The sequence below is a fragment of the Sapajus apella genome, unplaced genomic scaffold (genome assembly GCF_009761245.1).
Source record: "Sapajus apella isolate SASKATOON/1434 unplaced genomic scaffold, GSC_monkey_1.0 scaffold122, whole genome shotgun sequence".
NCBI lineage: Eukaryota > Metazoa > Chordata > Mammalia > Primates > Cebidae > Sapajus > Sapajus apella.
The window spans coordinates 586,769-604,816 of record NW_022437062.1 but is presented as its reverse complement, the minus strand read 5'-3'; the positions used below and the strand labels follow the sequence as shown (position 1 = coordinate 604,816).

Genomic DNA, 18,048 nt, shown 5'->3' with positions numbered 1-18,048 from the left:
CCAAACACTCAGAGACAACTCTCAACACTCAAAACAGCAAAGAAATTCTGGTGCTTTAAGTGTTCCTCGCTTGGCTCAGAAACTTGCCTTCGAGTCAGGACGCAGACTGCACCTGCGACGAATTTGTCTCACATAAGCCTGCAGCGCTTCCGCGGCCATTGACTCCCGGAAACTACAATTCCCATTACGCACCGCGACTGTGCGGACTAAACTGGTATAAACTCCAAGCCCCAGAATGCATTGGGCGAGAGGCGAGCGCACGGGGTAGCGCAGGGGCGTGGCCACGTCTCCCGCGCGGGACCGTTAAATTTGAATCTTGGCGGCTAGTGATGTGGGCTTGAGGTGGCTGGTTTGTAACGGAGTCTTGTGCGTGCTTCGGTCGCTTCTGTAGCTCCGAGGGCAGGTTGCGGCCCAGAGGAAAGGCCTGCAGCCGAAGAGGACCTTAGCCAGGAATGCAGGATGGCGGCGGTGAAGAAGGAAGAGGGTGCTCTGAGGTAGGTACAGGAGAAGAGCTGCTAGGGGCTGGGCCTGAGAGACCCGAAGATGTCTGGTAAGTGACAGAGGCTTCGCTCGGAGCAGTCAGGGAGACCGGCACGGTCAGGAGAACAGGCCCCGCCGGAGCTTCCTTCGCTTTGGAGTCGGACGCCAGAGGTGGAGGTGAAAACGCAGTGGAGTGAGGGCACGTGCGAATCCTGCCGTATCCAGCTTCAAAGCGAAGAAGGCCGCGGGACCCCAGCGGGACAGAGAGCTTGGAAGTTGTGATGTGGCCTGTTTGTAACTCAGCTCAGCCATCTGCTAATTGTTTGACCTTGGGCAAATCGTTGGTATGGAAAATGCTGATGTTAATGCTGCTTTATGGAGCTCTGGCGGAATTCAAAGTATTTGTTAAGTAACTGCTTTCAGATAAGCGTTCAACTAATGGCAGGTGCTGTGTCAGTAGCATAGAGATCTAAAAAGCCTTTAGCCAATATAGAGATCTAAATTATTCCAGTAGCACAGAGATCTAAGCCTTTCTCTGCACGTTTGCAGCTTTTCCTTGTATTAAAAGGAACTACATAGCAGTTCTAGGTTGGAAGTCTGTATGTATTTTCACTATGGTGCCCACAATGCATTGATAAATGCTGTGTCGTGGGCTCTTTGATTCATGTAACAAATGTTTTTTGGCTAAGTTCTGGATGCAGCAAATACACAAAAAAAATCTCAACCCTCATGAAGCTTAAATTCTGGGATGGGATGAAGGTGGGTGAGTTAGACAGTAAAGACGAACTGTTAGATGGATGTGGTGGTCAGTACTTTTAAAAAAAAGCAAGTGGGGGTAGGCAATATTGGGGGTGAGGAGTGGTGCAATTTTAGCTTGAACATTGGAGCCTCACTGAAGAGATGTCATTTTTGTCAAGACTTGAATCTGAAGAGCTGGATGTTCTTATATCTGGGGGAATTACAAAGGCTGAGGGTAAGAGTTGCGGGAGGAAGTTGCACCTGTCATGTCCAAGGCTATGTCCCTGGAGCAGAATTAACTACAAGGGTAAAAGGAGGTAAAGTAAAAAAGGTGAAGATGCAGGCATTGTAAGGACTTGGCTTTTACTACAGTTGTAATCAAAAGTCCCTGGACGGTTTTGAGCAAAGGAAAGACATGATCTGACTTGGGTTTAAATGTAATCAGTTTGGCTGTTGTGTTGAATAGACAAAGGCAGCAAAGGATGGAAGCAAGGGATACCAGTTAAAAGGTTATTGAAATAATTTAGCCCAAAATAATTGAGCTCAAAAGTGAGTTGAGCCAGGTGGAAAACAGTGGAGACGATTAGAAGTGGTTGATTTCTGTATATATTTTGAAGGTAGTAGAGCCAGTAGGATTTGCTGACTGACTGAGGGGTATGAGAAGGGCATCAAAGTTGGCACTAAGATTTTTAGCTTGAGCAACTGAAGAATGGAATTGCCATTTATTTGAGAAAGAGGAAGACTGGGAGGAGCAGGTCTGGGAGGAAGTGGAGGCAGTTTTAGCTCAATTTGGGATATTTAACTGAGATTGTTTAATCACTATTATTAAGAGCAAGAGAAGAAAGGTCAGATGAATTCAACAAACATTTATTCAGGGCATAATAGTGTTATATCTTGTATTAAGTGGCGGGCATACAAAAATAAATGGCATGGCCCTTACCTTTACAGGCTACACAATATACCACAGGTCCTGGTATAATGTTTCATTATAATGTTGATGAGAAAAAAAAACAATTTATTGTTGGGCTGCTGTGTATGTGGAGTTTGCTTGTTTTCCCCATGTCTGCGTGGGTTTCCTTAGTATTCTAATTTCCTTCTACATCCCAAAGATGTGCCTGTTAATTGGTGTGTCTAAATGGTCCCAGTTTGAATGAAAGTGGGTGTGAATGTGAGTGCTCCCTGTGATGAAATGGTGGTCCTGTCGAGCGTTGGTCACTCTCTGAGTTGCTGAGATGGGCTCTGGCCACCCTCAACCCCTGAGTAGAATAAGTGAGTTGGAAAATGAATGAAGGAATGAGTTCAAATTATTGTAAAGTAAAAATCTGTAAAGTTTAGGCACGGTGTCTCACACCTGTAATCCCAGCTCTTCCGGAGGCTAAGGCAGCAGTATTGCTTCAGCTCAGCAGTTCAAGACCAGTTTGGGCAACATAGTGGGACCTGCCTCTACTAAAAAAAATTATATAAAGTGTACAATAATCATACAAATGCATGACAATAAGCAACACCTTATGAAAGTGCCCAGCAGCCCCACTATAATGTAATTGTTTGTTTTTGAACTTTGTGGTGGTAGAAGGTGCTTCTTAAAAGTTTGACTCGCAAACATTTATTCCTTCAGTTAACCCACAAACACCATGACTGCAGTCACTCACTGATTCACGAAAAATTGGGTAAATGATTATTTTTTGTTTTTATTAATTGTTCTTAAATGTATGGATAGCCCACATTTATTTCCATGTTTAATATTAAAAGTGTTTTGGGTCTTTATTTAGAAGTTTGATGATGTTTTTGTGACCAGAAATGTGCCATAGGAGCTTAACTCTTGTTTATATCAATCAGCCTGTGGCAAAACTGGTTTTGTTACACGTCATTTTGATTAAAGTCATAGTTTCCAAGAAGTTGTCTCCAACGTTAAGTGAAAACTTATCGTAGTTAAAAAGATGTGACTGATTACAACTCAAATTATTTTTATTTTTTTTTTTTTGAGACGGAGTTTCACTCATGTTACCCAGGCTGGAGTGCAATGGCGCGATCTCAGCTCACCGCAACCTCCGCCTCCTGGGTTCAGGCAATTCTCCTGCCTCAGCCTCCTGAGTAGCTGGGATTACAGGCACGCACCACCTTGCCCAGCTAATTTTTTGTATTTTTAGTAGAGACGGGGTTTCACCATGTTGACCAGGATGGTCTCGATCTCTTGACCTCGTGATCCACCCGCCTCGGCCTCCCAAAGTGCTGGGATTACAGGCTTGAGCCACCGCGCCCGGCCCCCACAACTCGAATTATTAATCACAGTTACTTTTTCAGCACTCATCTAGACCGAAGTCCCATATAACTTTCACTCTGTTTCAAAGATTAGCGCCAATCTGTCTCTCCTTTTGTTTCACATTCAGAGATAATATCTTTTAGAAGTAGTCTTCTATCTAACAATTGCAGGATTCTGAAGAGCAGAAAACATAACGATAATTACCTCCAAAATGTTTTGGGGATTCTCCCAGTAGGCTTGATAGAATTGGGTGTGGGGATGCAGGGAATTTTGACTAGTAAACTGTTTGCTTCTGCTCTTGGCTACCTATATGTACAAACTTCAGTTTTGAGTCATCTGTTGAAACATGGGACAGTAGTCTCACCAACACTTTGCTAATTTTATTTATTTTTATGAGACAGGGTCTTGCTCTGTTGCCCAGGCTGCAGTGCAGTGGTGTGATCCTGGCCCACTGCAGCTTTGACCTCCTGAACTCAAACAATCCTCCCACCTCAGTCTTCTGAGTAGCTTCAACCATAGACGTGTACCACCACACCTGGCTAATTTTTTATTTTTTGTAGAGATGGGGGTTTTCCTGTGTTACTCAGGGTGGTCTCGAACTCCTGGGCTCAAGCATTCCCCCTCCCTCAGCCTCCCAAAGTGGTAGGATTACAGGCATGAGCTACCATACCTGGCACTAATTTTAAATTAAACTAGGTGATGCATTCAGTGGTAGGCGTAGAAGTACTTGTTGCCTCTTTGCCAAATTTATAACTCTCTTGTTTCCTTCTTTTCTTTGTGCCTTAACTTCTATTCATTTTTCTTTTCCTTTCTTTTTTTTTAAAGGAAGAAGTGGGGTCTTGGTATGTTGCCCAGGCTGGTCTTAAACTCTTGGCTCAAGAAATGCTCCCACTTTGACCTTACAAAGTGATGGGATTACGGGTGTGAGCCACCGCACACAGCCACACTGTATTCTTATATTACTGTCCACAATATCCTTGCCAAATTGTCTTCAATTAGGCATTATTGTAGCCATAAACCTGAAAACCAGGTAACAGATAAAGAAGCTTAGGAGTATAATAATAATACTGTGTCATTCCACCATCTTCAACCCAAGACCATGAATAATCGCCTATTTGCAGACATTTACAATAATCTAGTGCTATAATTCAATGTTGGTATGAGATTTACTTTTGTTTCTTTCTTCACAGTGAAGCCATGTCCCTGGAGGGAGATGAATGGGAACTGAGTAAAGAAAATGTACAACCTTTAAGGCAAGGGAGGATCATGTCCACACTTCAGGGAGCATTGGCACAAGAATCTGCCTGCAACAATACTCTTCAGCAGCAGAAACGGTGTGTAGAATGGCTGAGTCTCAACCTGTCATCATTCATCCCCAACTGTTGTAGATAATGTGGGTGTAGATCCATGGGGAATGGCATAATGAGTACTCTTTAAATTTCTGTAGTACGAGAATCTGTTCCCTGCTTTCTCATCACATGACAACTATCCAAGGATATCCTCAAGTATAATTAAAAACAAAGGCTATAGGATTTAATTTCATTGTGGAGCAGGCAAACTATTTTTAGCAATAGAAATACGTTTTATACAGGGGGCAGTGATAAGCATAGTAAAGTAAGTATTACATTGCAATGTTTCCCAAAAGTATTATGTCATTCTGGACCCCTGAACAGACTTAACTCTTTGATGGTAATTGATAAGGGATATTGCCTCCTTGGATTGTGAGTACTAAGGGAGAGTGAATCTGCTATCTTTTATGTGTACTGAATTATTAACTTCCTAGGAAGTTATTTTTGAGAGTATGACAAAAATAAGTGGTCTCCAAACACATGTAAACCTCAGAAAAATTGAATTTGTACTAGAACGTTCTCAGTAATGACTTAACAAATTTAACAAATACAAATTTTTGTATCTTGAGTAGAGATGCGGTCTTGCCATGTTGGCATGCTGGTCTTGAACTCCTGAACTCAAGCAATCCTACCCACTTTGGCATCCCAAAGTGCTGGGATTACAGGTGTAAGCTACCGCACCCAGCCTCATTCATCATATTTTTTCATGTTACATGCATCAGTAGATTTTCTTTTTATTGCTGAATAGGATTTCATTTATTTATTCACCAATTGATGAATATTTAGATTCTTCTAGTTTTGTGCTTTATGAATAATGTTGCTATGGACATTCTTGTACAAGGCTTTTTGTTGACATAATTTTCATTTCCCTTGGAATGGAATTATTGGACCATAGAATAGATGTATGTTTGGCTGGGTGCAGTGGTTCACACCTGTAATCCCAGCACTTTGGGAGGCCAAGGTGGACAGATCACCTGAGGTCAGGAGTTCGAGACCAGCCTGACCAACATGGAGAAACCCCATCTCTATTAAAAATACAAAAATTAGCCAGGCGTGGTGGCACATGCCTGTAATCCCAGCTACTTGGGGGTCTGAGGCAGGAGAATTGCTTGAACCTGGGAGGCAGAGGTTGTGGTGAGCCGTGATCGCCACCATTGCACTCCAGCCTGGGCAACAAGATAAAAACTCCACCTCAAAGAAAAAAAAAAATAGAATAGATGTATGTTTAACTGTTGAAGAAACTGGTTTACCAAAGTGATTGTAACATTTTACACTCCTACCAGCAACTCATGAGAGTTTATTTGCACCAAATCCACTCCAGTGTTTGGTATTGTCAGTCTTTTTCATTTTAGCCATTCTAGTTTTGTGGAGTTAAGTTTCATTACTTCACATTTCCCTGGTGACTAATAATGGTGAACATTTTTTTCACATGCTGCTTGGCCTTTTGTATATCTTCTTTTGTGGTGTATCTGTTTAGATATTTTCCCAGTTTTCAAATTGTGTTGCAGGGGTTCTTTATTTACTTTTCCCAGGACCATAGATTCAAGTTTCCCTGATTCAAGTTTCAGGAGCATAGATTCAAGATTCCCTGAATCTGTGCTCCCCAGTAGGGTTCTTTATATATTCTGTATACCAGTCTTTTATCAAATATATGTGTCGGAGATATTTTTTTCCCTCATCCATGTCTATTTTCTGGGTGGCTTTTTTTTTTAAACTGCTAAGTTTTAAATATTGATAAAGTTCAATTAGTGTGGGTTTTTTTTTATGGTTAGTACTTTTTGTGTCCTCTTCAGGAGATTTTTGCCTACCCCAAAGTCACAAAGATGCTTTCCTATGTTTTCTTTTACTAGCTTCATGGTTTTATGTTTAGGTGTATGATTTATCTTAAATTTATCCTTGTATATGGTATGGGGTTGGAGTAAAAAAGTCCCCCCTCCCCCCACCCCTATGTGGGTATCTTTCTAGTTGTTCTGCCTCCATTTGTTAGAGAGTTTGTTTCCTTTCCTCATTGAATTGCATTGGGACCTTTTACAAAATCATTTGACCACATATGTGTGGGTTATTTCTAGACTCTGTATTCTGTTCCATTGATCAAATTGCCTATCCTTTCACCAATAATGTGGTGTCTTTATTAGTTTTATATAGAAAGTCCAGCAGGGTGAGTTCTATAGCCCTTGTTCTTTTTCAGAATTGCTTTAGTTATTGTTGATCCTTTGCCTTTGCAAACAAATTTTGAAATCATCTTGTCAATTTCTAGAAAAGAGCCTACTAGAATTTCAATTACATTGGTTTGAATCTATAGATCAATTGGGAGGATTGCTGATTTTTATCAGTAGCATCTTAGATTTTATTTTTTCACCATTTCTGCAGATAATGTCATTATCTCAGTTTAATTGCCATGTTAGCTTCATAATTGTGGTCCCTTCTAATGCCTGGCTATCCTTATAAAGTTACTTGATTAATCTTTTTGAAATCTTGTCATATTTAAGATACCCTCCATTTAAAGAACCAATGGTGGCTTGAGCAGATGGAATCCAAAGTCTTTAAATTTACATTTAAAGCATGTGCTTCTTACTTCTCCAGGTGTCTCCATTTGTTCTCAGTACTGACTTTATGTTACAGGTTAGGGTCCATTCAACTTCCTTTGGATAAACTCTTCCACCTTCATAATTTTATTCAATATTAGTTTCACTCTTTCTTGAAAAAACTGTTCTTTTTCAAATTCCCTGGTTCCTTCAGAGTCTCACCTTCAGAGGCTGCTTCTGTGATACCTCCTTTGACTTCTTAAAGCCTTTACTACCCATTCTTGGCAACTGTAATTTAGTATACTGTTTTGTATTACTAGTACATTTTTCATTTATTTACTTCTTTTTTAAATTAGAGTATAAATTCCCATGTGTCAGGGACTAATTTATTATTTTTAGATCAAACATAACTCATTATACAATTTTTGTTAGTCATTTATCCAAATTGTGGCTTATTACCTAATTCTTCTCTCTATTCTAACTGGTCAATCTTAATTTAGTCTTAGCCCTTTGCCTTTCCCAGCTTTTTTTTTTTTTTTTTTTTTTTTTTAAATAGAGATGGGGTTTCTCCATGTTGGCCAGGCTGGTCTTGAACTTCTGACCTCAGGTGATCCACCCACCTCGGCCTCCCAAAGTGCTGGGATTACAGGTGTGAGCCACTGCGTCCAGCCTCCCAGCTTTTTATAGTCATATTTTACCCTTTCTTTGATGTGTTCTCCACATTATCTATGGTATTATTCTTCTTTGACTAATGTTACCCATGGAATTTTTTTTGAACTTTAAAATTCTTACTTATATATTTGTTAATGTGTGTAAACCCTTTACATTTAATACTGGCCAACCTAATAAGAAAATACTATTATTATCCCCATTTTACAAATGCGGAAACTGAAAATATAGTTTTAAGTAGCTTGTCCAGTGTTAGTCATCTTGTGATTGGTGGAGCTGAAGTTGAATCTAGGTTGTCTTGTTTCAGAGTTTTTAACTGCTATGTAATTTTTTTTTTTTTTTTTTTTTGAGACAGTTTCGCTCTTTTTACCCAGGCTGGAGTGCAATGGCGCGATCTCGGCTCACCGCAACCTCCGCCTCCTGGGTTCAGGCAATTCTCCTGCCTCAGCCTCCTGAGTAGCTGGGATTACAGGCACATGCCACCATGCCCAGCTAATTTTTTGTATTTTTGGTAGAGACGGGGTTTCACCATGTTGACCAGGATGGTCTCGATCTCTTGACCTCGTGATCCACCTGCCTCGGCCTCCCAAAGTGCTGGGATTACAGGCTTGAGCCACTGCGCCCGGCTCTGCTATGTAATATTAATACTACTTTTCTGTATGTTGTCTTGAAATTTGTTCCTCTAATTTCTATATATTTTCTCCCTCTTATGTTATTAAGCAGAATCCTTTTTTTTTTTTTTTTTTTTTTTTTTTTGAGACAGAGTTTCACTTTTTGCTCAGGCTGGAGTGCAGTGGTGCATCCTCAGCTCACTGCAACCTCTACTTCCTGGGTTCAAGCGATCCTCTCACCTCAGCCTCCCAAGTAGCTGGGAGTATAGGTGCTTGCCATCACACTCAGCTTATTTGCTGGTGCTTGCCATCACACCCAGCTAACATGATGGGGTTTCACCATCTTCCCCAGGTCTCAAACTCCTGACCTCAAGTGATCCACCCCCTTGGCCTCCCAAAGTGTTGGGATTACAGGTATCAACCACTGTGCCTGGCCTTGTTCTGTTCTTTAGCAAACCCATAAACTCTACTGCAATAATTGAGATCAGTTACATGAATAAAAATGGAAGTGATACTTGTTCATTGGCTGTTGTCACTATTGCATATGCTAACATTTTCTGTTTAAATTTCAGGGCATTTGAATCTGAAATTCGCTTTTACACTGGAAATGACCCTCTGGATGTTTGGGATAGGTGGGTCTTTTTATTTAACAAGGACAATAGAAACATTAACAGACTTTTAATCCCAAGATTCTATGATTATATTTAATTGCAGTTGTTAAAAATAACAATTAATTAGAATTTATCTCTTTATTTTTGTTAACCTGGTGCTTGTACTGAAGAATAATATCATAAAGTAAAAAGCATAGTTTAGATCAATGCTACTGAAAGAAGGGTTTGCATACTGTTTGAGAGAAGTACTCAGATGAGTCCTTATGGCCATGTTTCTTAAATTGGGTATATGGAGTGTGTGTCAGAGTAGAAAGTGGTGTCATGGGGCCACAGAGATCCAGAATAATCATAATATATCTTCCTGAGGTGTTTAAGATTCAAGAAATTTCAAGTTTATGACATACAACATTGAACTACACCCTCCTATCCCTATCCTCAGTTTTCCCTAGAAGCATGTGTTAGAGACAATTTGGAGAAGTTTGAAGACACAGGCTTAGGGTATGTCACTGAGGACCTCAAAAGAAACATACTTATATTAAATACTTCTGCTTAAATCCAGAATGGGTCTTGGAGCAAGAACAAAAGTACATTTCAATTTAAAATGTGTTCTTAAATTTTTCTTCCCATTCAGGTATATCAACTGGACAGAGCAGAACTATCCTCAAGGTGGGAAGGATAGTAACATGTCAACGTTATTAGAAAGAGCTGTAGAAGCACTACAAGGAGAAAAACGATATTATAGTGATCCTCGATTTCTCAGTCTCTGGCTTAAATTAGTAAGTCTTTCTCAAGTGCCATCTGAGTTTTAAATATTAAACTAAGAGATTTTCTCCAGAGGAATCTGGTATACCAAAAAAAAAAAAAAAAAGTAAAACCTGAGCCATTTAGTAAATCGGAAACATTTAATAAATACTCAGTATTTTATAAATTAGTTCTACTTTTTTGTGTGTGTGACGGAGTCTTGCTCTGTTGCCAGGGTGGAGTGCAGTGGCACTATCTTGACTCACTGCAACCTCTACCTCCTGGGTTCAAGCGATTCTGCCTCAGCCTCCCAAGTAGCTGGGACTATAGGCACATGCCACCACACTCAGCTAATTTTTGTATTTTTAGTAGAGACAGGGCTTCATCATGTTGGCCAGGATGGTCTCGATCTCCTGACCTCATGATCCACCAACCTCAGCCTCCCAACCCAAACTGCTGAGATTACAGGTGTGAGCCACTGCGACTGGCCTAAATTGGTTCTACTTAAAGGAGGACTTAAATATAGTATAATACGTTTTTTTTTTTTTTTGCCCTCTTAAGATTGATTGCAGTCTGTAGATCTCTCAATGGGTATGGATTATTAATTAATTAATTTTATTTTTTAAGACAGAGTCTCACTTTCTCACTCAGGCTGGAGTGTGGTGGCTCTATCATGGCTCACTGCAGCCTAAACCTAGGCTCAAATGATCCTCCCACCTCAGCCCTCTGAGTAGCTGGAACTACAGGTGCTATGCCACTACATCTGGCTAATTTTTAAATTTTTAGTAGAGGTGACATCTCTTTCTGTTGGCCAGAGTGATCTCAAACTCCTGAGCTCAAGCCATCCTCCCACCTTGACCTCCCAAAGTGCTGGGATTACAGGTGTGAACCTACACTCCTAGCCCGCATTATTTATTTATTTATTCTAAACATAACTGGGCTGGGTGCAGTGGCTCATGCCTGTATTTCCAACACTGGGGGGCTGAGGTGGGCAGATCACTTGAGCCCAGGAGTTCAAGACTAGTCAAGGCAACATGGTGAAACCCCATCTCTACAAAAAATACAAAAATTAGCCGGGTGTGGTGTCATGTGCCTGTAGTCCCAGCTACTCAGAAGATTGAGGTGGGAGGATTGCTTGAGCTCAGGATGTCCAGACTACAGTGAGCTGAGATCGTACCACTGTACATAAGCCCAGGTGACAGAGTAAGATGTTGTCTCAAAAAACAAAAACAAAAACAGAAAAAACAACTGGACCATGAAACTGTACTGGAGGAGGAGGGAGCCAACATTTGCCAGCCATATGGGTGTTTGGGGAAAAATTCCCCTCGGTGATTCTGGTATCCCTTTCACCCCTTTATGAAAGTCATCACCATAAAAAAGTGATGTTTCAGTTTTTTATTGGTCTTTGTACTTTTTTACCTAGTATACTGCTATAGCCAAAAATATCTGCCTGGGCTGGGTGCAGTGGTTCACGTCTATAATCCCAGCACTTTGGGAGGCCAAGGCAGGTAGATCATTTGAGGTCAGGAGTTTGAGGTTTGAGCCAGCCTGACCAACATGGTGAAACACTGTCTCTATAAAAATATTAAAAAAAATTAGCCGGGTGTAGTAGCGCATGCCTGTAGTCCCAGCTGCTCGGGAGGCTGAGGGAGGACAATTGCTTGAACCCAGGAGGTGGAGGTTGCAGTGAGCCAAGATCATGCCATAGAACTCCAGCCTGGGTGATAGAGAAAGGCCCCATCTAAAAAAAAAAAAAAAAAAAAAAATGCTGCCTGACTACTTTGTACTGTTGCACTTGACATGTAGAAATAACATATTTTTCATAAAAAACAATGATCATGGTTTCTTAGACATTAGTATCATTGCTTTTATTTGAAAATGAATTAGAAAAAAAAGCAATAAATATTTAAAATTGTTCACAACCACTACATTATGATGAAATATTGACATTAAAGCTGATAAGGCTTCTTAGTAAAATCAATCTCTCTTGACATTAAAACTGATAAGATTTTATACTAAAATAAAATAAGAAATTTCTTATTAAGTCTTAAGGAAGACTTATTTTAAACCTCCAATATAGTTGACGCTTGAAGAACACGGGGCTTAGGTGTGCTCACCCCTCACCCAGTTGAAAATATGCATATAACTTTTGACTCCCCCAAAATTATTAATAGCCTGCTGTTGACCAGAAGCCTTACCAATAACATAAAGTCGATTAACACATAGTTTGTATGCTATATGTATAATATCTTTTTTTTTTACTACAATGTAAACTAGAGACTAGAGAAAAAAATGTTATTAAGAAAATTATAAGGAAGAGAACATATATTTACTAGTCGTTAAGTGGATCATTATAAAGATTTTCATCCTCCCTGTCTTCACATTGAGTAGGCCGAGGAGGAAGAAGAAGGGTTTGTCTTGCTGTCTCAGGGATGGCAGAGGTGGAAGAAAATATGTGTATATGTGAACCTGTGCAGCTCAGATCTGTGTTGTTCAAGGGTCAACTATAGTTACAAGTATAGAAAATTAGGTAAATCCTCAAGGCATAAAGTATCTTGATTTCCTCAGGACATTTTACAAATATTTTTACATCCTTAGTGAAAGGTTGGAGAAATTACCTTATGAATATTAGTTACAGAAACTTATAATGAAAAACGGCAACCAAAGAATGCTAAACAGATTTGTTAGCCTGGAGACTGTAGACCCTTGCAGTGTAACACAATGGTTACACCCAAATAAAGGATTTTGTCCTTCATTTGTCACTAACCTAAATATCTTTATGTGTAATTTATTGAAAGATTGGAGACTGGGTGTGGTGGCTCACACCTGTAATCCCAGCACTTTGGGAAGCCAAGGTGTGCATATCACCTGAGGTCAGGAGTTCGAGACTAGCCTGGCCAACAAGGTGAAATCCCTTCTCTACTAAAAATACAAAAATTACCATGCGTGGTGATGTGTGCCTGTAATCCCAGCTACTCACGAGGCTGAGGCAGAATAATTGCTTGAACCTGGGTGGCAGAGGTTGTATGAGCTGAGATTGTGCCACTTCACTCCAGCCTGGGTGACTGAGAGAGACTCATTCTCAGAAAAAAAAGAAATAATAAAAGATTGGACTAGCTGTACCTCTAAAGTGACTTTCAGTCCCAGGAATCTATGATTATATTTAATTGCAGTTGTTAAAAGTAACAATTAGAATAACTTATCTATTTTTGTTAACCTGGTGCTTGTACTGATGAAGAATAATATCATAAAGTAAAAAGCACAGCCTAGATCAGTGCTACTGAAAGACGGGTTTGCATACTGTTTGAGATAAGTACAAAAATTGGAAGTGAGCTTTTGGAAACTTTGGTAACTATTTGATATTGCTGGGACATTCAAGCACATCATCATAGTAAGTTCTAATTTTTGTTGTATTTTATGTCAGTCCATGATGGAACACACACATGCACATAGTAAAGCTGGCCCCTTCACCACAGATTATCTGAGAAACACTGGTATAGACAGCCATCAAATTCAAATGATCAACACTAGAATGATCAGCAATAATCTGAACTTTGTATGTGACAAACAAGGTACATAATAAACTATTGCTTTTTCTTTGTGGTGCTTGTCAAGAGTAGTAACAGATGAATTCTTCATACTACTTTCTTTTGCTTTGCAGAAGGAGTTCTCCAGTCAGTTATGTTATGTGACTCTTACAGTCTAGCTAAGGAAAAATTTGTTTCTAGAAAACATCTGGTATTTTTATTTAAAGGTATAGAATTATTTTAGTTTGGCAATTTAAGGGTTACCAAAAAAGGTTTATTTAACTTTTAGATCTATTAGTCTAACCATGTAGTCCTTTTATTTATGTTATTTCTGGTTTTTTTTTTTTTTTTTTTTTGAGACAGAGTCTCACCTTGTTGCCCAGGCTGGTGTGCAATGGCATGATCTTGGCTCACTGCAGCCTCTGCCTCCAGGGCTCAAGCAATTCTCCTCACTCAGCCTCCTGAGCAGCTGGGATTACAGGCACATGCCATCACGCCTAGCTAATTTTTGTATTTTTAGTAGAGTCGGAGTTTTACCATGTTGGTCAGGCTGGTCTTGAACTCCTGACCTCTTGATCCGCCCGTCTTGGCCTCCCAAAGTGCTGATATCACAGGCCTGAACCACCTCGCCCAGCCTGTTTATGTTATTTCTTAGGTGATCTCATTCAGCACTCGTATAACCTGATCTTTACTGGCTGTCCCATGCACAGGAACACCAGAACCATTCAGAAAGCTCTTCAAGTAGTGAAATCAATGTTAAACTATATTTATGTAGTGATAGATATCAAAGACTGGATTGTATGGTGGTAGCACATTCAGAATTATAACTTTTCTTGAAACACCACATGAGAAAGTATCACTAATTTAAATAAGCAAGAAAATCCATTTACTGCATTACTGCAAAATTAAACTATAAAATATGAATTATTTTTGTTAAAGATATAAAGAAAACATTTCACTTATTTAGCATTCGTTGTACTAGACCATGATTAATGGCTGGCATATAATAGATAGCAATGTTTTCTGACTTTGTAGAGCTTAGTTTATCTGGAAGACAGATGTGAAGCCATTAATTTTAACGGTAAATAGAATTTTAAAATGAGGCCGGGCGCGGTGGCTCAAGCCTGTAATCCCAGCACTTTGGGAGGCCAAGGCGGGTGGATCACGAGGTCAAGAGATCGAGACCATCCTGGTCAACATGGTGAAACCCCGTCTCTACTAAAAATACAAAAAACATTAGCTGGGCATGGTGGCGCGTGCCTGTAATCCCAGCTACTCAGGAGGCTGAGGCAGGAGAATTGCCTGAACACAGGAGGCGGAGGTTGCGGTGAGCCGAGATCGCACCATTGCACTCCAGCCTGGGTAACAAGAGTGAAACTCCGTCTCAAAAAAAATAAAAATAAAATAAAAAAGGATTTTAAAATGAGTTCTGTGGGAACACATATAAGAAAGACTTAACCTCAGCTGGACAGTTAGAAAGAGATAAATAGAAGGCATTTAGTAAAGTAACAAATGGTAGCCTCTCTAGTAGTGAAAGAACTCCGAACTAGAACCTTGAGAAATTAGGAACTGTTTTTAATAGTTTCTAATGCTAATTAGAGTCTGGTAGAATGAGTATTTTTGTGAATTATTAAATTTTAGTATTAAAAATTTTTACAACCTTCTCAGAAAGCAATTTACTTTTTAACATAGTTCTAGGAATCTCTCTTAAGGGAGTAATGTAAAATGTGAAGGGTTGTATGCATGAAGTTATTTATAATTGGGCAAAATTAGTAGTAGTTTAAATATCCAGAAGTAGATGAACAATTAAATTATGGAAGTTCTATTATATGAAACATTTGCATTAATTTAAAAATAACAGTGAAAATAATTCAAGGCTATAGTGAGCTATGATTGTGCCACTGCCATCCAGCCTGGACAACAGAGCAAGACCTTGTCTCTTGAAAATAAATAAAATAATATTGGTGAAGTAAAAGCAGGAGCATGGAAAAGTGAACAATGAAGTGTTATAGTGGAATAAAAGCCAATTTTATCATGATCAAACTTTGTAAGACAATATATATCCTTTTATCCTTAAGGAAAAAAAGACTGAAAAAATGTGTCAAAATGTTTATGATGTGGGGTTTTTAGGGATATTTTCCTCCCTCTTGCTACTAGAATTATTTACATTGTACCTGGTCTCATAATGTCCTTTCTAAAACACAGATTTGACTATATCATTCTTTTGCTTATAGCTTACCCACCCTAACACATATAACAGTTACTATTAGGCATATTCAAAATTGATTAGCTTGACATTCAAGACCGATCACAGCCTTTTTCTCCAGACTGCTATCTTGCCTGGACCCCTACATAACTTTTCGTCTTTTGTACCTTTGCTTATGCTATTTTTTCTGGCTGAAATACCCTTCCCTTCCCATTTTCCACCTGATGAAAGTCCGTTTCTCCTTCAGGGCTAAGCTCAAATGTTAGCCCCTTCCCTGCCCCTTTTTTTCCTTTTTTTTTTTTTTATTTCATACTTTAGAGACAAGGTCTCACGCTGTCACCTAAGCTAGAGTGCAGTGGCAGCATCATAACTCACTGCAGCCTCAAACTCTTGGGCTCAAGTGATTCACCTGCCTCAGCCTCCTGGGTAGCTAGGACTACAGGTGTCTGCCACTGTGCCCAGCTAATTTTTAAAATTTTGTTGTAGAGACAGGGAATTGTTAAATTGCCCAGGCTTGTCTCCAACTCCTAACCTCAAGTGATCCTAGCCTCCCAAAATGCTGTGATTACAGTCATAAGCCACTGTGCCTGGCTTATTACTCCTACATGAAGCCTTTAGTCTCCATCTCTTCTTATAAATCTCCCACTTTTTTCTCTTTTTTAGGTCCTCCCAGTATGGTCATTGTCACATTGTAATAATAGATTTTTTTTTTTTTTCAATACCGAAATTGCATGTAGTATCTCCAGTGATTGTTTGGCATCTAATAGGCATTCAATATGTAAGTAGAAATTGGTTAACTGTTAACACTTTTAATTTGTTACAGGGGCGTTTATGCAATGAGCCTTTGGATATGTACAGTTACTTGCACAACCAAGGGATTGGTGTTTCACTTGCTCAGTTCTATATCTCATGGGCAGAAGAATATGAAGCTAGAGAAAACTTTAGGAAAGCAGATGCAATATTTCAGGAAGGGATTCAACAGAAGGCTGAACCACTAGAAAGACTACAGTCCCAGCACCGGTAAACTGCTTTTTTTGGAACTTGTTTTAACTCTCTAAAAATAATAGAAATAAATGATCTCTTTTTTCAGTCTGAATGAAGTACCTTCTGGTCAATTGCCATGTTAAGTTTACTTAGATATTATTCAGTTTTTTAAAAGCTATATTTAAAAAAGTGTATTTAACATAGAGTAAAATCCACTCTGTGGTATGTGGTACTATGAATAAAAAGACTTGTAATCATCATTACCAAGATACAGAATAATTTCATACCCCCTAAAAGAAATCCCTTTGTAGTCAGTACCTATGCTTACTCCAGACCCCTGGTACACTGATTTATTTTCCAGCCCTATGGTTTTTGCCTTTTCCAGAGTGCCACATAAATGGAATTGTATAGTATGTAGCTTTTTGAGTCCAACTTCTTGATTTAGCATAATGCATTTGAGTTGTAGATTTCTTTACAGATTGTAAATATAAGCCTTTGTCAGATATGTGATTTGAAAATATTTTATCCCAGCTTAAGCCAGGTCTGTTCATTTTCTTAACTGCCTTTTTTAGAACAAAAGTTTTTAATTTTAAAGAGGTCTAATTTACAAGTTTTTCTTGTATGGATCGTGCTTTTTATGTTGTGTTTGAGAATTCTTTGTCTAGTCAAAGGTTGTCAAAGAGATTTTCTCCTAAATTTTTATCTTCAAGTTTTATAATTTCACTTTTTACATTTAGATCTCTGATCCATTTTGAGTTAATTTTTGTAGAAGATAGGGGTTAAGTAAGGTTCTTTTTTTTTTTTTTAACAGATTGTTCATTTGTTCCAATGCCATTTGTTGAAAAGACTAATCTTTCTCCATTGAATTGCCTTTGCACCTTGATTTAAAAAAATCAGTTGATCATATTTATGTAGGTTTATTTCTATTATTCCGTTTTTTCTACCAATGTATGTGTCTATCCATTAGTGTATACCATGCTATCTAGATTACTCTACCTTTATATAGTAAGTCTAGAAATCAGGTAAAATGAGTCCTCTAAATTTGTTCTTATTTGTAACTCTTGTAGTTCATTTGTCTTTCTGTTGTAGAATCCGCTTCCTGGGTTTTTGATTAGGATTATTCAGGAATATGGTATAATTCTCCATTTATTTAGTTTTTTTTTTTTTTTTTTTTAAGTAAGCTTTGGTAGATTTTTGTCTTTCAAGGAATTGATCCATTCATCCAAGTTAATGAGTTTGTGGACGTAGAGTTGTGCATAATATTCTTTTATTATGCTTTTAATGTCTGCGGGTTATGTAGTGATTGTCCCTCTTTCTCCTGATATTGGTAATTTGTGTCTTCTCAAT

General features: G+C 38.9%; 1 protein-coding gene across 1 annotated transcript in view; it reads left to right on the top strand.

Annotated features, from left to right (window-relative positions):
* Nucleotides 1-259: 259 nt before the first annotated feature.
* Nucleotides 260-18,048, top strand: part of BUB1B (BUB1 mitotic checkpoint serine/threonine kinase B) — a 70,512-nt gene continuing 52,723 nt past the window's right edge. Inside the window, exons 1-5 of the mRNA XM_032261178.1 lie at nt 260-494; nt 4,669-4,812; nt 9,205-9,264; nt 9,875-10,019; nt 16,541-16,737. Coding sequence (XP_032117069.1) covers nt 460-494; nt 4,669-4,812; nt 9,205-9,264; nt 9,875-10,019; nt 16,541-16,737 — 581 coding nt within the window. The 5' untranslated portion in view covers nt 260-459. The remainder of the gene's footprint in view (nt 495-4,668; nt 4,813-9,204; nt 9,265-9,874; nt 10,020-16,540; nt 16,738-18,048) is intronic.